Source organism: Haliotis cracherodii, unplaced genomic scaffold, assembly GCF_022045235.1.
Source record: "Haliotis cracherodii isolate W230 unplaced genomic scaffold, xgHalCrac1.p SCAF_8, whole genome shotgun sequence".
NCBI lineage: Eukaryota > Metazoa > Mollusca > Gastropoda > Lepetellida > Haliotidae > Haliotis > Haliotis cracherodii.
In genome coordinates, this window is record NW_027266341.1 from 7,169,020 (window position 1) to 7,187,854 (window position 18,835).

The 18,835-nt window shown below is 40.9% G+C and overlaps 1 protein-coding gene across 3 annotated transcripts in view; it reads left to right on the forward strand.

Annotated features, from left to right (window-relative positions):
* LOC139450729 (GRB2-associated-binding protein 1-like) overlaps positions 1-5,392 on the forward strand; it is an 83,248-nt gene extending 77,856 nt beyond the window's left edge. For all 3 annotated transcript variants that reach the window (XM_071232530.1, XM_071232532.1, XM_071232531.1), the window contains 3 exons: positions 2,583-2,679; positions 2,808-2,916; positions 3,519-5,392. In XM_071232530.1, the coding sequence (XP_071088631.1) occupies positions 2,583-2,679; positions 2,808-2,916; positions 3,519-3,749 (437 nt within the window). In that variant the 3' untranslated portion in view covers positions 3,750-5,392. The remainder of the gene's footprint in view (positions 1-2,582; positions 2,680-2,807; positions 2,917-3,518) is intronic.
* Positions 5,393-18,835: the final 13,443 nt, after the last annotated feature.

Below are 18,835 nucleotides of genomic sequence, written 5' to 3' on the forward strand. Positions count from 1 at the left end.
ACATGCTGGGCAACACGTGATGTGAATTTCAGTTTGTTTGAATCAAAAGGAAAATGTTGAACATATCGAAAAGTTTCCATTTCCCAAACACATAAAGAAGATGTTAGGTTTCTGAGATAACAATACTAGTACATGAATAGTGCGGTGAAACCTCATCTCAGTGGTTTATTTGGGGAAAAGGAGGTCACTCTAATTACAATCTGGAGCTATCTCCGTTGTTTTCATATTTCCCCACTTTCATATTACCTGGTAGTCTTCCCCAAATGTAAGCCCACTTTTCCTTTCGAATAGAGATAGCTGCTGAAGGGCCCACTTTTCCTTTCGAATAGAGATAGCTGCAGAAGGGCCCACTTTTCCTTTCGAATAGAGATAGCTGCAGAAGGGCCCACTTTTCCTTTCGAATAGAGATAGCTGCAGAAGGGCCCACTTTTCCTTTCGAATAGAGATAGCTGCAGAAGGGCCCACTTTTCCTTTTTCCTTCCAGAAGGGCCCATGTTTTAGAAAGTCAGTAGTATATTGTAGGGGTTGAAACAGGTGGGCCCACGTTTGTAATTGCTCGGCTATATTTGGTTGACTTAGTCGGCCCACATTTTAGAAAGTCAGTAGTATATTATAGGGGTTGAAACAGGTGGGCCCACGTTTTAGAAAGTCAGTAGTATATTGTAGGGGTTGAAACAGGTGGGCCCACATTTGTAATTGCTCGGCTATATTTGGTTGACTTAGTCGGCCTACATTTTAGAAAGTCAGTAGTATATTATAGGGGTTGTAACAGGTGGGCCCACGTTTTAGAAAGTCAGTAGTATATTGTGGGGTTTGAAACAGGTGGGCCTACGTTTGTAATTGCTAGGCTATATTTGGTTGACTTAGTCGGCCCACATTTTAGAAAGTCAGTAGTATATTGTGGGGGTTGAAACAGGTGGGCCCATGTTAGTAATTGCTAGGCTATATTTGGTTGACTTAGTCGGCCCACATTGTAATAATGTTCCATGGATAAATAGCAGCAGATATTGCTCTAAATTTGCTATATTGATGGGAAAGGTCTATATAATTATTAGTGTGACGTTACCTCCACGATCGGTACACAAAGTCTGTGAACTCCCTCAGCTGATCACTTCCATTCAATAACAGAGTTTTGCACACAAATAGTTTTAACGCAAGGAACTTTTGAGAAGCAATAGCAGTCAGTCTTGTTTTTCCAATATGACACATCAATCTGATCATAAAAGACATTGGCTATATGAACCTGAAAATTATGTCTACACTTGACAAGCCTATGACCAATTACCTCAAACTTTTCCTGGGAACTTGGACCATAAAAGGAATAACTCCTTTTTCCTTAGTTTTGCGATGTTCATAGAAATGAGTTGTGCTGTAGTTTCTACACATTTGTACATTCTAATCCAATTAAAAGTCACAAAATTTTTGAACCACCGATAATGTGGTTTAGCCAATAAATCTTTTGTAAGGAAATCATACTGAGTTTCCGAAAGTATTATAGACTTAAGATACAGTAAGAATGTCATAAATCAGATAGCTCCATGAAGATTTGTTACAGAAACACTTGAAGTATAAGTATTTGAATAAGAAGCTTTGTGTAGTCGTATTAGAGCAAATCTTCGGCAGAAAAATATGTGCTGAAACCCTTGCGATATGAATATTTGAATACAATGCTACGCTATCTCCTCATTATCTGTATGCTTTGCTGCCAGCAGTGTTTCCCTGCACCAGGCATCCTGCAGTAGTAATGTGGAAGTTGGCATGAGAGTTATAACTGCGCTAGAATGCACACTAACCCTTCATTTTTCAATTGTAAGGTTAGATTTAATCATTGAGATTTGAAAGATGCCATCTTAGACGCTGTTAAGTACTCTCAATACATGATGGCAGACATCCATTACACATTTGACCAAAACCAATCCTTGATGATGACTATATCTGGTTATGTTTGTCATTGTACGACTGACCACCTCCTGGGGAAAGTGGGTAGAGTGTCTGTCTGTCTGGAGAGTGGGAGGTCGGTTGTTTGATCCCCCATCTATGTCATACAAAATTACGCTCAGCATAAAGGGGGAAAAAAAAAGGAGTGGTTTGCTTGGAGTCACTCAGTCACTGACTGACTGACTGAGTATGGTTTTACCACGCTTTTAGCAATATTCCAGCAATATCACGGCAGGGGACACCAGAAATGGGCTTCACACATTGTACCCATGTCGGGAATCGAACCCGGGTCTTTGTCGTGACAAGCGAACGCTTTAACCACTAGGCTACCCGACCGCCCATACTCAGTCACTGAATGTGCATTCATGTTAAACTGCGGCATGGTATCACAGTAAGCTGGCTGTATAAGACTGGTATTAGTCTGGACAAGTACAAGCAGCCACACACATGCCGGGGAAGACCTACTTATCACCTGGATGAGTCAGTGTGCCAGCCTAGCTGTGGTGTGGATCGATGCTCACACCATCAACCACTAGTTTGCATGCATCAGGTCGCCATGATTCATCATGTATATAGCAGAATGAACTTTCATTGGCTATAAACTTGCTGAGTTGTCCTGACCTTCGCTTTGTATCTGTTCACAGATTCAGATACCTACGAGAATCAAATCTGGAGCTCTACTCGGACCAAGAGCTTCAAACGCAATGAGCAGAATCGGATCAACAGCCATGGCAGTCCCAGGTGCGTCATGCTCTCCCTAGAGAAATATTTTCCTTGAAAAATTAATTCCAACTGTTTACTTAATGATTCTTCCATGACAGTGCCTTAATTCTGATGTCATCTCACTGTTATTTCTACCATTTTTACAGTAATGCGAGGAAGTCGTTGTCAGTGTCGAAGCCAATTCTGCAGCTGCCTTCTAAGTATGACACCGTCTCTAGCTCTGATGAAGAGGAGGATGCTGATGGAGGGATTCATGTAAGTCACCTGGGTCCAGTCGCACAAAGCGATCTTAGCGCTAAGATTATCTTAACTCCGATACTTTAACATAGGCGTACAATGGTCTTAGCGCTAAGATCGTGGGCCCTGGAATCTTGTCATGGTTTTTCCGTAGAGTGTATGTCGCTGTTCTTGTTAGTGGCTGTGATAGAGGTGGAATATCACTGACAGTGGCACTAAACAACATCCATTCAAACAGCCTGGGGGGACACGGGTGGCCCAGTCGTCGTGATTCGCTGTGCAGAGTCGCGTCCCTAGGGCACGCCAGAAACCTATGATTGTGGGTTCGAATCCCCGTTCATCCCGATTATGTTTCTAGGTTTGTCAGCACCATACCCGTGCTCGTGGGTTTCACCGAAGTGGTAAACGTCAGAGACCTGCATCACTTCAGGCTTTCCTCCCACGTTAAGTTGACACGCCACGATATATTTGGAATACTATTGAAAGCGGCGTTAAAACCAGCTCACTCACTCAAACAGCCTGTTAGTTCCACCTGTAACAGTTATACTGGTCACAGCTATACTGACACTTGTGGGCATTTATCACTGACTGTTGTCAAACTGTTGTCTTGTGTCTTCCAGCTGCCAAAGGGTATGCGTGCGGTACCGCCGCCGCCCCAGGTGTCGGAGGACAAGGAGCTGAAGTACCTGGATCTGGAACTGGATGAGTACACCCAGGAGACCAACACCCGGTCCCCATCCTCCGTCCACCTCCCCCACTCCACCCCCACCGAGTACCGCGAGATCGACTTTGTCAAGACGCAGGCTCTCAGCAACACCAAGAAGTGGAAGGATGAACACATGCATCATTAGTACCTAGTGCGTGGCCGATGCAGAGCTTGCTTCTCCCGTGTGGAGATACTCACGAAGACCAGTCTGGGATGAAATGTACAGATCAGATCCTCAACTTCCTTGTACACATAAATGGAACTTGAAAGTTGAAACAAACTTCCTGAACCTGACAACACTTGGCTGTGTGTGTTTAGGGGAATTATCCATGTAAAGAACCCAGACTTGGAATTAAACTAGATTGTGTACAAGATGCATCAAACAAACTTTTAATCACAATAAGTCTTCAGGATAAACATTAAGGAGAATAATTTTATCCAAGTTTGAGGCATTACGTTCACAAACTTACACTCATTATGTTCTTATGTTCATTATACACTCTATCAAATTGTAAATATATGTCTTTGTGTTGCGTACATCAGGTTATTTGAAATGAAACTGTCGAAGTCAACGTATGCATCGGCCATGTTAGTTCAGTTGGTACCGTATAACGTCTCACTTGTTACTATTAGTACTGCACATAATGTAAATAGATTTCCTACATAATATTAATATATGATATCTTACACTTGTTATGTTGATAGCAGCTTGTTTAGGGCTGCGTAGGAACAGGAAAGGCTGTAGTACTTCATCTCTTTGTCAAAATCAGAAAGTGCTTCATCATCAGTTTTATGGTTTTAGCTATAGTGCTTACATTTTACAGGAGATGTGCTCAAAATGTAATTACCGTAGTGGAATGTTACTTTGAATGACCCATGACATGCTAGTACACTGTTAAGGATAGGATGAGGATGAGATATACATGTTTGCTGTGATATCACTATAATGGCTAGCTTCAATCAATCACCTTTGTAGCAACTTTATTTTTCAATTTTCCAATGTTTTGATAATATTTTTGCTTCTACAATGTTTTGAGAAAGACCAGTATTTTTATCTCAGATACGATCTCTTTTCTTTTTTCAATAAAATCTGCTGACTGCAGACTAAGTGGTTTGAATTTAGGGCCCAGGGCATCGTCAGACAAGTACCGTATTCGACGTAATAAGCGCCCTTCTCCAATAAGCGCCCTAGGCGATATTTGCTAATATATTGGCTAGTGAACAATCCCAATTAGCACCCCTTCCGATTGGTCAATGTACAAAAGACTTATTTATTCGAGTATAATACGCACCCGTGTGTTATATGCACCCTTAATCATGGGCATTTAAATTCTGGAAAAATATATCTTTCGTATATAATCATTTCAGGCTGTCAGCATAAACCACAAAATTTATCTTCCAACTCTGTTGTTTTTTTCACCAAAATAATATTCTAATAAGAGCCCTCTATTTCTAATTTTGAGAGCGCCTGGGCACTTATTACGTCAAATACGGTAATAGAAGGTTATTATGGAGTCTTGTATACTTAAAGGTTGTTGAACACCTGTAGTACAGGGGAGCCAAGTATCTTGGTTTGTTTGAAGTTAAGATGGTGCCTTGTTATGACCCTATTGCGTGGATCGATGTTGATGATGTCAATCACTGGATTGTCTGGTCCAGATTCGATTATTTACAGACTGCTGTAATAGCTGGAATATTGCAAGTATTGCTAGTGTTATACATTTACAGGTTTTCCTTATGAGGACAATATTCAAAAACCTTGATAACCACATAACCCAATTTACTTTTTTACTTCTACTGAAAAAGACATATTGATATGATAGTTTGAAACAAAGAGTAATTTGTGATGATTTGGTGTATTGTGCCACAAAATGACTGTATGACTGTTTGTAAGTATGTCAGTATTGGTTGAATACGCTGGGTAATTACAAGTCCCTTGTATGAAGAAGATGACGGGGTTGATGATCCGTGTATGGTTGCATTAATGATGTTTTACATTTTAGTCAAGTCAGCTACTTTTTGTACTATTTTGTACTGGTTTGATAGATAAAGGCTTCTCACTAGATAATAGCAATCTTTAACTCATGTATAATCAAAACTCTACCAAGTCGCAAATGGCAAGCGAACAGTTACAACAAAGTTCCCATTTCTTGTCAGGAGTTGTCTGTTAGCTGGGAGCAGTGTAGCCTTGTGGTTATAGCATTACCACTTAAGGAAAAAGGCCTGGGTTTGTTTCCCCACACGTGTGAAGCCCATTTGTGGTGTCCCTGCCGTGATATTGCTGGAATATTGGCAAAAGTGGCATTAAACCACACTCACTCACTCACTGTCAATATCATCGAGTGTGAACACAGCCATCTAATGAAGTCAGAACCTTTTTTCCCACTAACAAGTGACAAAAAAATGTGTCCCCACTCCCATCAGCCTCTCCCCAGTCCTACCACAGACTCAGCTCTTATCACCCACCATCGGACGGCCAGCTGGGAGACTTCAGTGGGGAATTCACTCCGAGACATAGCAGTAGCTGCTAGAATGTAGATCGGCAAGACAGGGCGCTCCTGCGGAGATGGGAAGTCATTTGTGAACTTTGAGCTGGTATTCCTGCTGTGGAGACATGTTGTTTTACTCCAATAATTCCAGAGATGTTGTTCTACCTCATTAGATCTTCAAACTTTGGTGTTGGAAGTCAGAGAATTACAGCTTTTGTTGGCAGGAAGGTTTCTCGTTGAGTGGATTGTAGTGTTTCGCTATTACCGTCAGGCTGGGTATTCTTGTTGCTTTGTAACCAATGAAAACGTTGGAGAGCAGGGAACAGTTACATGTTGGTGTTCTAAAACAGCAAGGGAAAGTTCAGAAATTGGTGAAATTGATTTTTTTAAATATCTACACAAGTGAGAAAAGTAATATCACAGGTCGAGGAATCATATTTGTCAGTTTATTGAAATGAAAAACATGACATATATTTGACAGGTTAATCAGAATTTCAATTTTGAAATATTGTGATCCTCCCAACATTTTTCCAGTCAGTAAAAACAAGGCCTGACTTTCGTACTACATATCTGCAGTGAAATGAGAAGTCTTGCTGTTTCCAGCCAAGCCAAAGAGCATGTTCCTTCCAACAATGTTGTTTTGATTGTATGCTCCAAGGCAAAAATAACTGATCATGTAACTATGTTAACTGATAGGTGACGCTAACCCAGGAGTCTGATGGCTTGTGGTGGATTATGGCTTTACAGATTGATCAATCTTCGAGCTGTGTTCTCAACATGTTAGCCAGGGTTTGGTTGATTGAAGTAAACAAGAAAGCAGTACTGTACCCTCATGAAAGCAGTACTACATATTCATGAAAGCAGTTCTGTACATTCATGATAGCAGTACTGTACATTCATGAAAGCATTACTGTACATTCATGAAAGCAGTACTGGACATTCATGAAAGCAGTACTGTACATTCATGAAAGCAGTACTGTACACTCATGAAAGCAGTACTACATATTCATGAAAGCAGTACTGTACACTCATGAAAGCAGTACTGTACACTCATTAAAGCAGTACTACATATTTATGAAAGAAGTACTGTACACTCATGAAAGCAGTACTACATATTCATGAAAGCAGTACTACATATTCATGAAAGCAGCACTGTACACTCATGAAAGCAGTACTACATATTCATGAAAGCAGCACTGTACACTCATGAAAGCAGTACTACATATTCATGAAAGCAGCACTGTACACTCATGAAAGCAGTACTACATATTCATGAAAGCAGCACTACATATTTATGAAAGCAGCACTGTACACTCATGAAAGCAGTACTACATATTCATGAAAGCAGTACTACATATTCATGAAAGCAGCACTGTACACTCATGAAAGCAGTACTGTACACTCATTAAAGCAGTACTACATATTTATGAAAGAAGTACTGTACACTCATGAAAGCAGTACTACATATTCATGAAAGCAGTACTACATATTCATGAAAGCAGCACTGTACACTCATGAAAGCAGTACTACATATTCATGAAAGCAGCACTGTACACTCATGAAAGCAGTACTACATATTCATGAAAGCAGCACTGTACACTCATGAAAGCAGTACTACATATTCATGAAAGCAGCACTACATATTCATGAAAGCAGCACTGTACACTCATGAAAGCAGTACTACATATTCATGAAAGCAGCACTGTACACTCATGAAAGCAGTACTACATATTCATGAAAGCAGCACTACATATTTATGAAAGCAGCACTACATATTTATGAAAGCAGTACTACATATTCATGAAAGCAGTACTACATATTCATGTAAGTGTTATACAGTTTCTTGTGACTAACAAGCTGGAGCTGTATAACTCCCAGGGAGCTGAGAAGTTTGCTTCACAGACTGAGGTAATGCGTAATGCAAGGAGAATCTATGGACCATCATCATATATTTGGCAATTATGTATTTGGCATTTTATAGGTAGTTTCTCAGAGCCTCCGTAGTATAGGTTTCAACACCAGAAAACGGATCGGTGATAGCTGTTTGGCACAAATCTTCTTTGGTTAAAAAGTCAAAATGTATTCTTTCCTAGGCAGTATTGGGTCATGAAATGACATACACACAAAATATGCAAAAAATGTCTTGAAAAAAATAACTTCGGCTTCTTCTTGCTAGGAGTAAAATGTCATAAAAATGTCATGAAATACAGTTATGAGAACTCTGAGAGTTGTCAGAATGACAGTGTCAGAGTGACTGGAGTGTCCACCCACTTTGATGCAGCTCATAGTCATCACTGAATGATACGACTCCCAATTCACCTGGGCTTCCATGGTTCCCTTTACAGAGCAACGTTTGAACATGTCTTCATTTACGACACCAATGTAGGATGTTTTACACTGACCCACAAATTGCCAGTAGACCAAATCAAAACCAAAACTGAATTTGCAGAATATTTTATAATATTTAAATGCATCTGTTTTGAATTTGAAGTTATTCTCACCCCTCACTCAACTAAAGTGTAATATCCACAAGCACATGGTCAACAACTCTATTACAAAGACGTGTATTCATATTTATGTCAAATCAAACTAATTTTGATAATTTGTACTGTTATCATGTGGACTTAAGTCAGATGTTCCATATATGTTATAGGTTTTGAGTTCTTAAGCTATCAGATTTTTGTCTGAAGTTTAAAGAATTCTTCCAAAATGTCATTTTTTAATTGTAACACAAAATGGCAGCCTCTGTATAGCATCATGCTTATTCAAATTGTAAAATACACAAAGTCAACAATTCTGTAGGATTTTATGCGTTTTTCTGCTGTAATCAATTGAGGATCTCTCCGGTTAGAGACTCTTCAAGGCAGTTTTGTATAATTCACTCCTGTGCTTTTATACGTTTTTAAATTACTGATCAGTTTATTATATCTTTTTATATGTATATTTGTTTTGATAGTTATTGGAGTATTCATACTGCTTTTGTAATTAAAACTGCTGTTGTGTCAATATATGTTGACATGTAATGATTTCATTATTGTAAATTGAATGCTTGTTTTACAAACATCGAATGGTGATGTCACAACTAGCATGAACTTGCATAATAAAGAAATTGTCATCCTTTCTGAAACTCACAGGAAATAAAAAGAGTGGAATCACATTGATATTTCGAGTTCCTTAGTATGTGTTGCGAAATCTTGAGTCATCACTTCCATGAGAAGTTGTCGTTTTATTGCTACTTAATGTCTTCAGTATTAGATTGTGTTATGATAAAATTGGACAAACAGACATTCATTTCACCTCAGGAATGGGCAACAGGAATGGATGTTATTTAAGTGCACTGTGAAATGTAGTAAAGAACGGACTCGGTGACAATTAGTGTCAAAATGCTGTTTTGCAAGGCATTACTTAGAAGTTAACGGATGACAAAGTAGACACAATTTATGATAACAACTTCTTTAATACCATAGAAAAGTGACGTTTCGGTATAGATCCTTATAATCTTTGTTTGTCTGTTTGTTTGTTGTTTAACGCCACACTCAGCAATATTCCAGCTATATGACGGCGGTTTGTAAATAATCAAGTCTGGACCAGACAATCCAGTGATTGACATCATGAGCATCAGTCCACGCAATTGGGATCGATGATAGCATAAACCAAGTCAGCGAGCCTGACCACCCGATCCCGATAGTCGCCTTTTACGACAAGCATATTAGCTTATATCTGTCTTGCTTGACAATGGTATAAGGATCTATGCCCTAACGTCGCTTTTTTACAGCATTAAAGAAGTTGTAATCCATAAATTGTGTCTACTTAGTCTTCTGCTCCTTTTTCTTGCCAACATCACTCCAATGTCTGTAAGTGGCATTTACAGAGGGGTATGATGAACAAGGGAGATAGTTCTATGGAGATACAAAGTCATTGTTACAATGAAAGCCATGTTTCAGTGTAGATAAAGACGTATATCCAGAGAACATTCACACCAGTAAATCTACATGCTCCATTACTTGATGTTTTCCAGCCTGTTTTGTTATGTAACAGTTTCAAGGTAGGTCAACAGTCCCATGTCATGTTTGGAATATTGGAGGGTAGGATCCTATTTGTATAGCCCTGATGGAGATAGAGTGTCACAAGCTGTAACAAACTGACATGATCTATTGTCAGTAAGTCATAAATTTGTGTGGGAGACATTTCAAAATCAGTGTAGACATGAAAATATTCCTTAGGTATTTATTGGGAATACAAATATAATTGATGAGCAATAATTAGATGTCTTAAATGACTGGTGCTTGGGTGTCTTGGTACTGTGTAGAATCGCCATCACTGTTGAGAAGTGGACATTTAATGTAGTTGGACGTTTTGTTGACAACAGCTTTTCATGAGATATTTCCTGAAACCAAGTGTCTGTGCCACTCACTTTGATAACCAGCAGAAAAATGTTGAGATAGGATTACATTACTCAAAGGATGTCCAAACAATGAATAAACTTGTCCAACTTGTGGAACTTGTTAAAGGTTTGTTTTTGTTTACCACAGTTTGAAATGGATTGGATAAGTGCATGTATTTTTATAATCATGTTGATATTTAATTGCTACACATGAAAGCGGAGGTCGTGAGTGAGAGAAAGTATTGTTTGTATATAATCAGTTGCTTCATTATGATTAAACTTATTTGTCTTACAAACAAGACTTGGTTATGTTTCCACTCTGCCTGAGTACCATATGGCTGAGTGGCTTAGACAACTGACCCTTGGGACAGAAGGGGTGCTCAAGTTCTGAAATAGTAGGGTATGGCAAGGGGCTCAGATAGTAATATATGGCCAGGTGCTGAGATAGTAGAGTATGGCCAGGTGCTGAGATAGTAAAGGATGGCCAGGGGCTGAGATAGTAAAGGATGCTCAGGGGCTGAGATAGTAAAGGATGCTCAGGGGCTGAGATAGTAGAGTATTGCCAGGGGATGAGATGGTAGAGTATGCCCAGGTGCTGAGATAGTAGAGTATGGCCAGTGGCTGAGATCGTAAAGTATGCCCAGGTGCTGAGATAGTAGAGTATGCCCAGGGGCTGAGATAGTAAAGTATGGCCAGGTGCTGAGATAGTAGAGTATGCCCAGGGGCTGAGATAGTAGAGTATGGCCAGGTGCTGAGATAGTAAAGGATGCTCAGGGGCTGAGATAGTAGAGTATGGCCAGGGGCTGAGATAGTAAAGTATGGCCAGGTGCTGAGATAGTAAAGTATGGCCAGGTGCTGAGATAGTAAAGTATGGCCAGGGACTGAGATAGTAAAGTATGCCCAGGTGCTGAGATAGTAAAGTATGGCCAGGGGCTGAGATAGTAAAGTATGCCCAGGTGCTGAGATAGTAAAGTATGGCCAGGGGCTGAGATAGTAAAGTATTGCCAGGTGCTGAGATAGTAAAGTATGGCCAGGTGCTGAGATAGTAAAGTATGGCCAGGGGCTGAGATAGTAAAGTATGCCCAGGGGCTGAGATAGTAAAGTATGCCCAGGTGCTGAGATAGTAGAGTATTGCCAGGGGCTGAGATAGTAGAGTATGGCCAGGGCCTGATATAGTAAAGGATGGCCTAGGGGATGAGATAGTAAAGGAAGACCAGGGGATGAGAAAGTAAAGGAAGACCAGGGGATGAGATAGTAAAGTGTGCCCAGTGGCTGATATAGTAAAGGATGGCCAGGGGCTGAGACAGTAAAGGAAGACCAGGGGATGAGAAAGTAAAAGATGTACAGAGGCTGAGATAGTAAAGGATGTTTAGGGGCTGATGGTAAAGGATGTCTAGGGGCTGATGGTAAAGGATGTCTAGGGGCTGATGGTAAAGGATGTCTAGGGGCTGATGGTAAAGGATGGCCTAGGGCCTGATATAGTAAAGGATGTCTAGGGGATGAGATAGTAAAGGAAGACCAGGGGATGAGATAGTAAAAGATGTACAGAGGCTGAGATAGTAAAGGATGTTTAGGGGCTGATGGTAAAGGATGTCTAGGGGCTGATGGTAAAGGATGTCTAGGGGCTGAGATAATAAAGGATGTTTAGGGCCTGATATAGTAAAGGATGTCTAGGGGCTGAGATAGTAAAGGATGTCTAGGGGCTGAGATAATAAAGGATGTTTAGGGCCTGATATAGTAAAGGATGTCTAGGGGCTGAGATAGTAAAGGATGTCTAGGGCCTGATATAGTAAAGGATGTCTAGGGGCTGAGATAGTAAAGGGTGTCTAGGGGCTGAGATAATAAAGGATGTTTAGGGCCTGATATAGTAAAGGATGTCTAGGGGCTGAGATAGTAAAGGATGTCTAGGGCCTGATATAGTAAAGGATGTCTAGGGGCTGAGATAGTAAAGGATGTCTAGGGGCTGAGATAATAAAGGATGTTTAGGGCCTGATATAGTAAAGGATGTCCAGGGGCTGAGATAGTAAAGGATGTCTAGGGGCTGAGATAATAACGTATGCCCAGGGGCTGAGATAGTAAAGGATGCCCAGGGCCTGAGATAGTAAAAGATGCTCAGGGGCTGAGATAGTAAAGGGTGTCTAGGGGCTGAGATAGTAAAGTATGGCCAGGTGCTGAGATAGTAAAGGATGCCCAGGTGCTGAGACAGTAAAGGTGTCTAGGGGCTGAGGTGAGGTGAAATGGGGTTTATTGCACTTATATAGCGACGTGCGTGTACGTGTGTGTGTTTGTGTGGCTGCTTGTACTAGTCCGGACTGATGCCGATTTATAGTGCTAGCTCACGGACATACCATGCCGCAGTTTCGATCCCGGGTCTTCGGCGTGACGAGCGAACGCTTTAACCACTAGGCTACCCGACCGCCCCTGTATGGAGAGAGATGAAAACAGAAACAAACAAGACACTTATAATATAACTCTTGAGGACTCACCAGGTTATTAATCTGATGACTCAGCAAGTACTTATACAGTCTCAAATCCATGAGTGAGTGAGTGAGTTGGGTTTAACGCCGCTTTTAACAGTATTCCAGTTATATCACGGCGCGTCAGCTTAATGTGGGAGGAAAGCCCGAAGTGATGCAGGTCTCAGACGTTTATCACTTCGGTGAAACCCACGAGCACGGGTATGGTGCTGACAAACCTAGAAACATAATCGGGGCGAACAGGGATTCGAACCCACAATTATAGGTTTCTGGCGTGCCCAAGGGACGCATCTCTGCACAGCGAATCGCGGCGCCTTAGACGACTGGGCCACCTGTGCCCCCTCTCACATCCATGAGTCATGACAGGAAGGGAATACTGAAGATGTGACGTCACTTCTTTATAACGACGAATACTCGACTGGAAATGACATCGAAAATGATCTAAATTCAAATTTAGAAACTGCTTGTTTCTTGAAATGTAATTGATAAAAATAAGATGTCAATCTCTTTTTCATCCCAAGCAGAATAAATATAAAGCGTTAGATGATAAAATAGATAGATATAATGGTGTATAAGAGAAGATTTCCAAAATATTAGCGATGCTAAACTTGCAGAAGTATCACAATATGAAACTGATTTGGAACAGAAAAGGAATTAGAGGACTCCAAATAAGGAACAATTACAATGGTAAGAGCAGTGGGAAAACCATCGTGTCATTTTTATCATTTAGAGAATAGAAACTACACCAGCGAGATTATAGGTGGTACAGAGACAGATGAAGGACAGAGAACAACACCAAAATCTACTGCATGAAGTGGTCGCCCCCGCCAGAATATATGACAATAACAATGAACTAAAAACAAAAGTAAGATATAAGAGTAAAACTACTAACGTGTGAAAAATAGTAACATTTACGGAATTACTCTAAATGAAAACAAACTTGGACAATATGCTGAAGACACAGAGCTATTTGTAGACGGCACAGAAGAATGAGTATGGTTTACGCCGCTTTTGTCAATATTCCATCAATATCAAGACGGGGGAAACCAGAAATGGGCTTCACACATACCCAAGTTGGGATTCGAACCTGGGTCTTCGGTGTGACGAACGGACGCGTTAACCACTAGGCTACCCATCGACCTCTGAACACAAGAGTGAGTGAGTGAGTGAGTGAGTGAGTTGGGTTTAACGCCGCTTTTAACAGTATTCCAGTTATATCGCGGCGTGTCAGCTTAATGTGGGAGGAAAGCCAGAAGTGATGCAGGTCTCAGACGTTTACCACTTCGGTGAAACCCACGAGCACGGGTATGGTGCTGACAAACCTAGAAACATAATCGGGGCGAACAGGGATTCGAACCCACAATCATAGGTTTCTGGCGTGCCCAAGGGACGCAACTCTGCACAGCGAATCGCGGCGCCTTAGACGACTGGGCCACCCGTGCCCCCCTGAACACAAGAAATCATGTACGGATTTTAAGCTCGGATGTGCAAAGTCAATACAAAGTAATTTGGCCTAGAAGTTTACTTTTACCGATGATCTAATATCGTTCAATAATGTATATATAACTATCAAATAGCCAATTTCCTTCCACTGATTTACCCACCTGACCTAGAAATAAAGAAGACCAGTGAGTCAGCCTTGTCCGTTTCATATTTAGATCTATGCATAAAGATTCAGAGTGACAAAACACTTTCCACAAGACTGTATGACAAGAGAGATGACTTCAACTTTCCAATAGTCAACTTTCCCTTTATGTCGAGCAATATTCCTGCAGCTCCAGTCCTTGGTATCTGCATTTCACAACCTTTGGGGTACAACTGAGCATGATCTTTCTTCCAAGATTTCAAAGAGCGTCATATGACGAAGTTGTTTGATCGAGGTTACACAAAAGTAGGGCACATTCGAAATTACATTATTTGATTGTTGTTTACACCGCACGCAGAAATATTCTAGCTTTGTGATGGAAGTGTGTAAATAATCGAGTATGGACCACAAAATCCAGTGATTGGCATCATGAGCATCAATCTATGTAATTGGAATACGAAAGACATGCATTAACCAGGTCAGAGAGGCTGGACCACCTGATCCCGTATATCGCCTCTTACAAGCATGGGTTGCTGAAGACCAATATCGAGTGGTGATTATGGATGGATAAGAAAAGGGAAGAAACATGACATTCTACAGAACATGATGGCTGTGTATTGTAAGGGTGGAACAACCAAGGAAAACGACAGGGATGTGTCCACGAACGTTTGACATGACTTGAGTGAGTGCGTATGGTATTACGCCGCTTTTAGCAATATTTGACTTGGCAAAAGATGAGTTATGCCTCCACGATTGGTCAAACATTCGTGACTTTCGGCGTGGCATTGCCCAAATCAATCTCCCAAATCCAATTTGAGGGAGTCTTGTCCACACTTCTTGCAGCGCCGACCCGTAAAGATCCGGGGTAGAATAGGTTTTCAGCAACCCATGCTTGCTGTAAAAGGCGACTGTGATTGTCGGCAGAGGCGACTTATGGGATCGGGTGGTCAGGCTCACTGACTTGGTTGATGCATGTCATCGTATCCAAATTGCGTGGATCGATTCTCATGATGTTTATCACTGGATTGTCTGGTCCAGACTTGATTATTTACTGACCGCCGTCATATAGCTGGCATATTTGTGAGTGTGGCGTTAAACAACAAACAAACAAAATCTTGCAGCATGGCCCAGTTCGGCTAACGTAGAGGGTGGTCTTTCACGTCGGCGTACACGTCTTCCGAAGGTAGTCAGTTACGATATGTGCACAATAGGCTTATCGCCTTGAAAGACAAAACCTTAAACAACATGGCACGCAAACGGCACAACTATTGTCGCCCCCAAACACGTTCACGTCAGTCTCTCCTGAAAGTCCAAAGTGAATCTGGACTCATATGAAAAGTTCACACGAGACCATCGGCGATTCCTCCTGTTTCAATGCTCTAAACATCATTGGCGCTCGGCAAGAATGTGTTGATTTCTTAACGGTTGTCAACACGTGGACGAATTCTAATCGTCTGGTAAGTAATTGGAACTCCGGACTGGTGCAGGTGATTGGCAGTTTGGACTCGATTTCATAAAGCCTTCTTTCTCATTAATCGATCCTGACCTGTGGCTGCAAACACACTGAACATATTGGCCACCTCATGCTACCTCAAGCGGTTTGAAGCTTGCCAACAGCCTTTTGACGTTCATCATGTCTTAAATCTTTTGGAATGAGGTTTTATTTTTTACAGCAATATAGTTTCAGAGAATAGTACACCATGTTGCCACACCAGTACTGAGTACTTCTACCATTGTCATGCAATACAGCCTTGCTTCCTCTGGGCATGTGGTCGTAAAATGCTTGGATGGTGCAATTTGTGGGGAAACACCAGTGATTAAAGATTTCTTTGCTGGATGTTGGCATATCCCCTGCAATTTTCTTTCCAATAAAATCTGACATGGATTCAATAGGAATCTTGACAGAATTTCAATCAAGCAGTTTCACACTGTTGGCAGTCAAATACCCACAAGTTGAACGTAAATTATGAGCCGGCTCTGGAAATTGAAATCTTTCTCCGAAAACTCCGGACTGGTGCAGGTGATTGGCAGTTTGGACTCGATTTCATAAAGCCTTCTTTCTCATTAATCGATCCTGACCTGTGGCTGCAAACACACTGAACATATTGGCCACCTCATGCTACCTCAAGCGGTTTGAAGCTTGCCAACAGCCTTTTGACGTTCATCATGTCTTAGGAATCTCTTGGAATGAGGTTTTATTTTTTACAGCGATATAGTTTCAGAGAAAAGTACACCATGTTGCCACATCAGTACTGAGTACTTCTACCATAGTCAAACAGCATTGATTCCTCTGGGCATGTCGTCGTAAAATGCTTCAGGGGTGCAATTTGTGGGGAAACACCAGTGATTTAAGATTTCTTTGCTGAATGTTGGCATATCCCCTGCAATTTTCTTTCCAATAAAATCCGACATGGATTCAATAGGAATCTTGACAGAATTTCAATCAAACAGTTTCACACTGTTGGCAGTCAAATACCCACGAGTTGAACGTAAATTATGAGCCGGCTCTGGAAATTGAAATCTTTCTCCGAAAAATCTAAACAAGATCCATGCTGTTTGATATCATTGATGATAAATTGCTGATATACTTCGCTCTTAACTGTACCCGGCACTTTCTTCAGAATTCCTGGACCTTTACACAAAACACCCAAACGGTGCCTGGGGTCGGTGTTTTACAGTAGAGTGTAGACAGAAATGGCGTTCCTTTTCATACGTTACTGAAATATCTGAAGATTGATTCGTCTTATATGAGAACCTTGTTCCAACCCTTCACCCACAAGTTGTCTTGTCCAGAGAAATATCTTTCAAGAAGAGGATTCCTATTTTAAACACTACATCGGATGCCAAATTGATGTAGTCTCCGAGAGACTAATACTAAGTTACTAATACGCCTTCCTATTGTGCTACGTAATCGACTTCGCAGAATATCGAGGACAGCGTACCATTTTCTAAGACACACTTTTCTGATGTGTTTGTCTTAATGACATGTGGTACATTTTGTCTCCAGATCTCCTACGGTCGTTAACAGTGCCAGTCAGTTGGAATTTCTGCAACAGATTCATCAATCTCTAAACTGAAACCAAGCAATCGTTGTGCCTGTTAATATGTAACATGTTACATTCTGCCATGACATACCAGAATCTCTCAAGGTGACTATCTGCGTTCTTTAAATTATTGTCCAATTTATATTTTGACCACCGGACGATGTGCAACCAATCTTACAAAGGTCAGTCAAGCAAAGACATAAGAGGTAAAGATCCATTTATAGAGGGCTGGTCAGAATGTTCTAAGTCTGACTAACTTTCAACTGTGGGCCATAACAAAGTGAACTAGTCAATGTAGTACATTGTTTGCATAGTTCATTGCAAGTGTATTTACTCTGCTGAGGCTGTTTGTATATCAGTGGCAGCCAGTTGAACGTGATAGGAGTCCAAATGGACACAGAAATGGAAAAGAATGGTCATCAAGTTTCTATCAAGTAATAGGTATTTGTAAGAGTATGTTTCCTAGAGCGGTCTCAGCAGTACAGCTGTCATAAATGTATGTTTCACACAGTGATCTTAGCATACAGCTGTTGTAAGAGTATGCTTCTCAAAGTGGTCTTAGCGATACTGCTGTCGTAAGTGTATGTTTCTCAGGGTGATCTTAGCATGCAGCTGTTGTATGTGTATGTTTATCAGAGTGGTCTTTGAGATACAGCTGTTGTAAGTGTATATTTCACAGTGATCTTAGCATACAGCTGTCCTTTGTGTATGTTTCACAGTAGTCTTAGCGATAGTGCTGTTGTTAGAGTGTGTTTCACAGAGTGATCTTAGCGATACAACTGTTGTATGTAAATGCTATGACAAGTCTGTCATGACACAAAGTTGTCTTTGTGAAAAGGGACCCAGACCAGGAGAATAGTGTAATTCCATCCTTTAAAAAAAGACGCTACTCCATTGCAAGTTGATGTCATTTATTTACTATTTGAGCTATAATCAACAAATATATACATCAGTATTATGAGAAGATACATGAGACAGTATAGTCTGTACATAACTTATGGCATTATCTACACAGTAGAACTAGAACAAAGAACCCTATGTACTGGTACGTGACTACAGTGGTACATATCATGTCATCACCTCCCTTGGCACATTTCAGTGCAGAATACAGTCAGTGGTGGAAAGCCACTCAACTTGCTGTCAATGCTGAGCAGTCTGGATATAGACGATCATGAAGCGAAGATGACAAACAGGAGATAAAGGCTGCTACTCTGTCTCCATCACAGGGAAACCTTTGGCGATAATCTTGAGA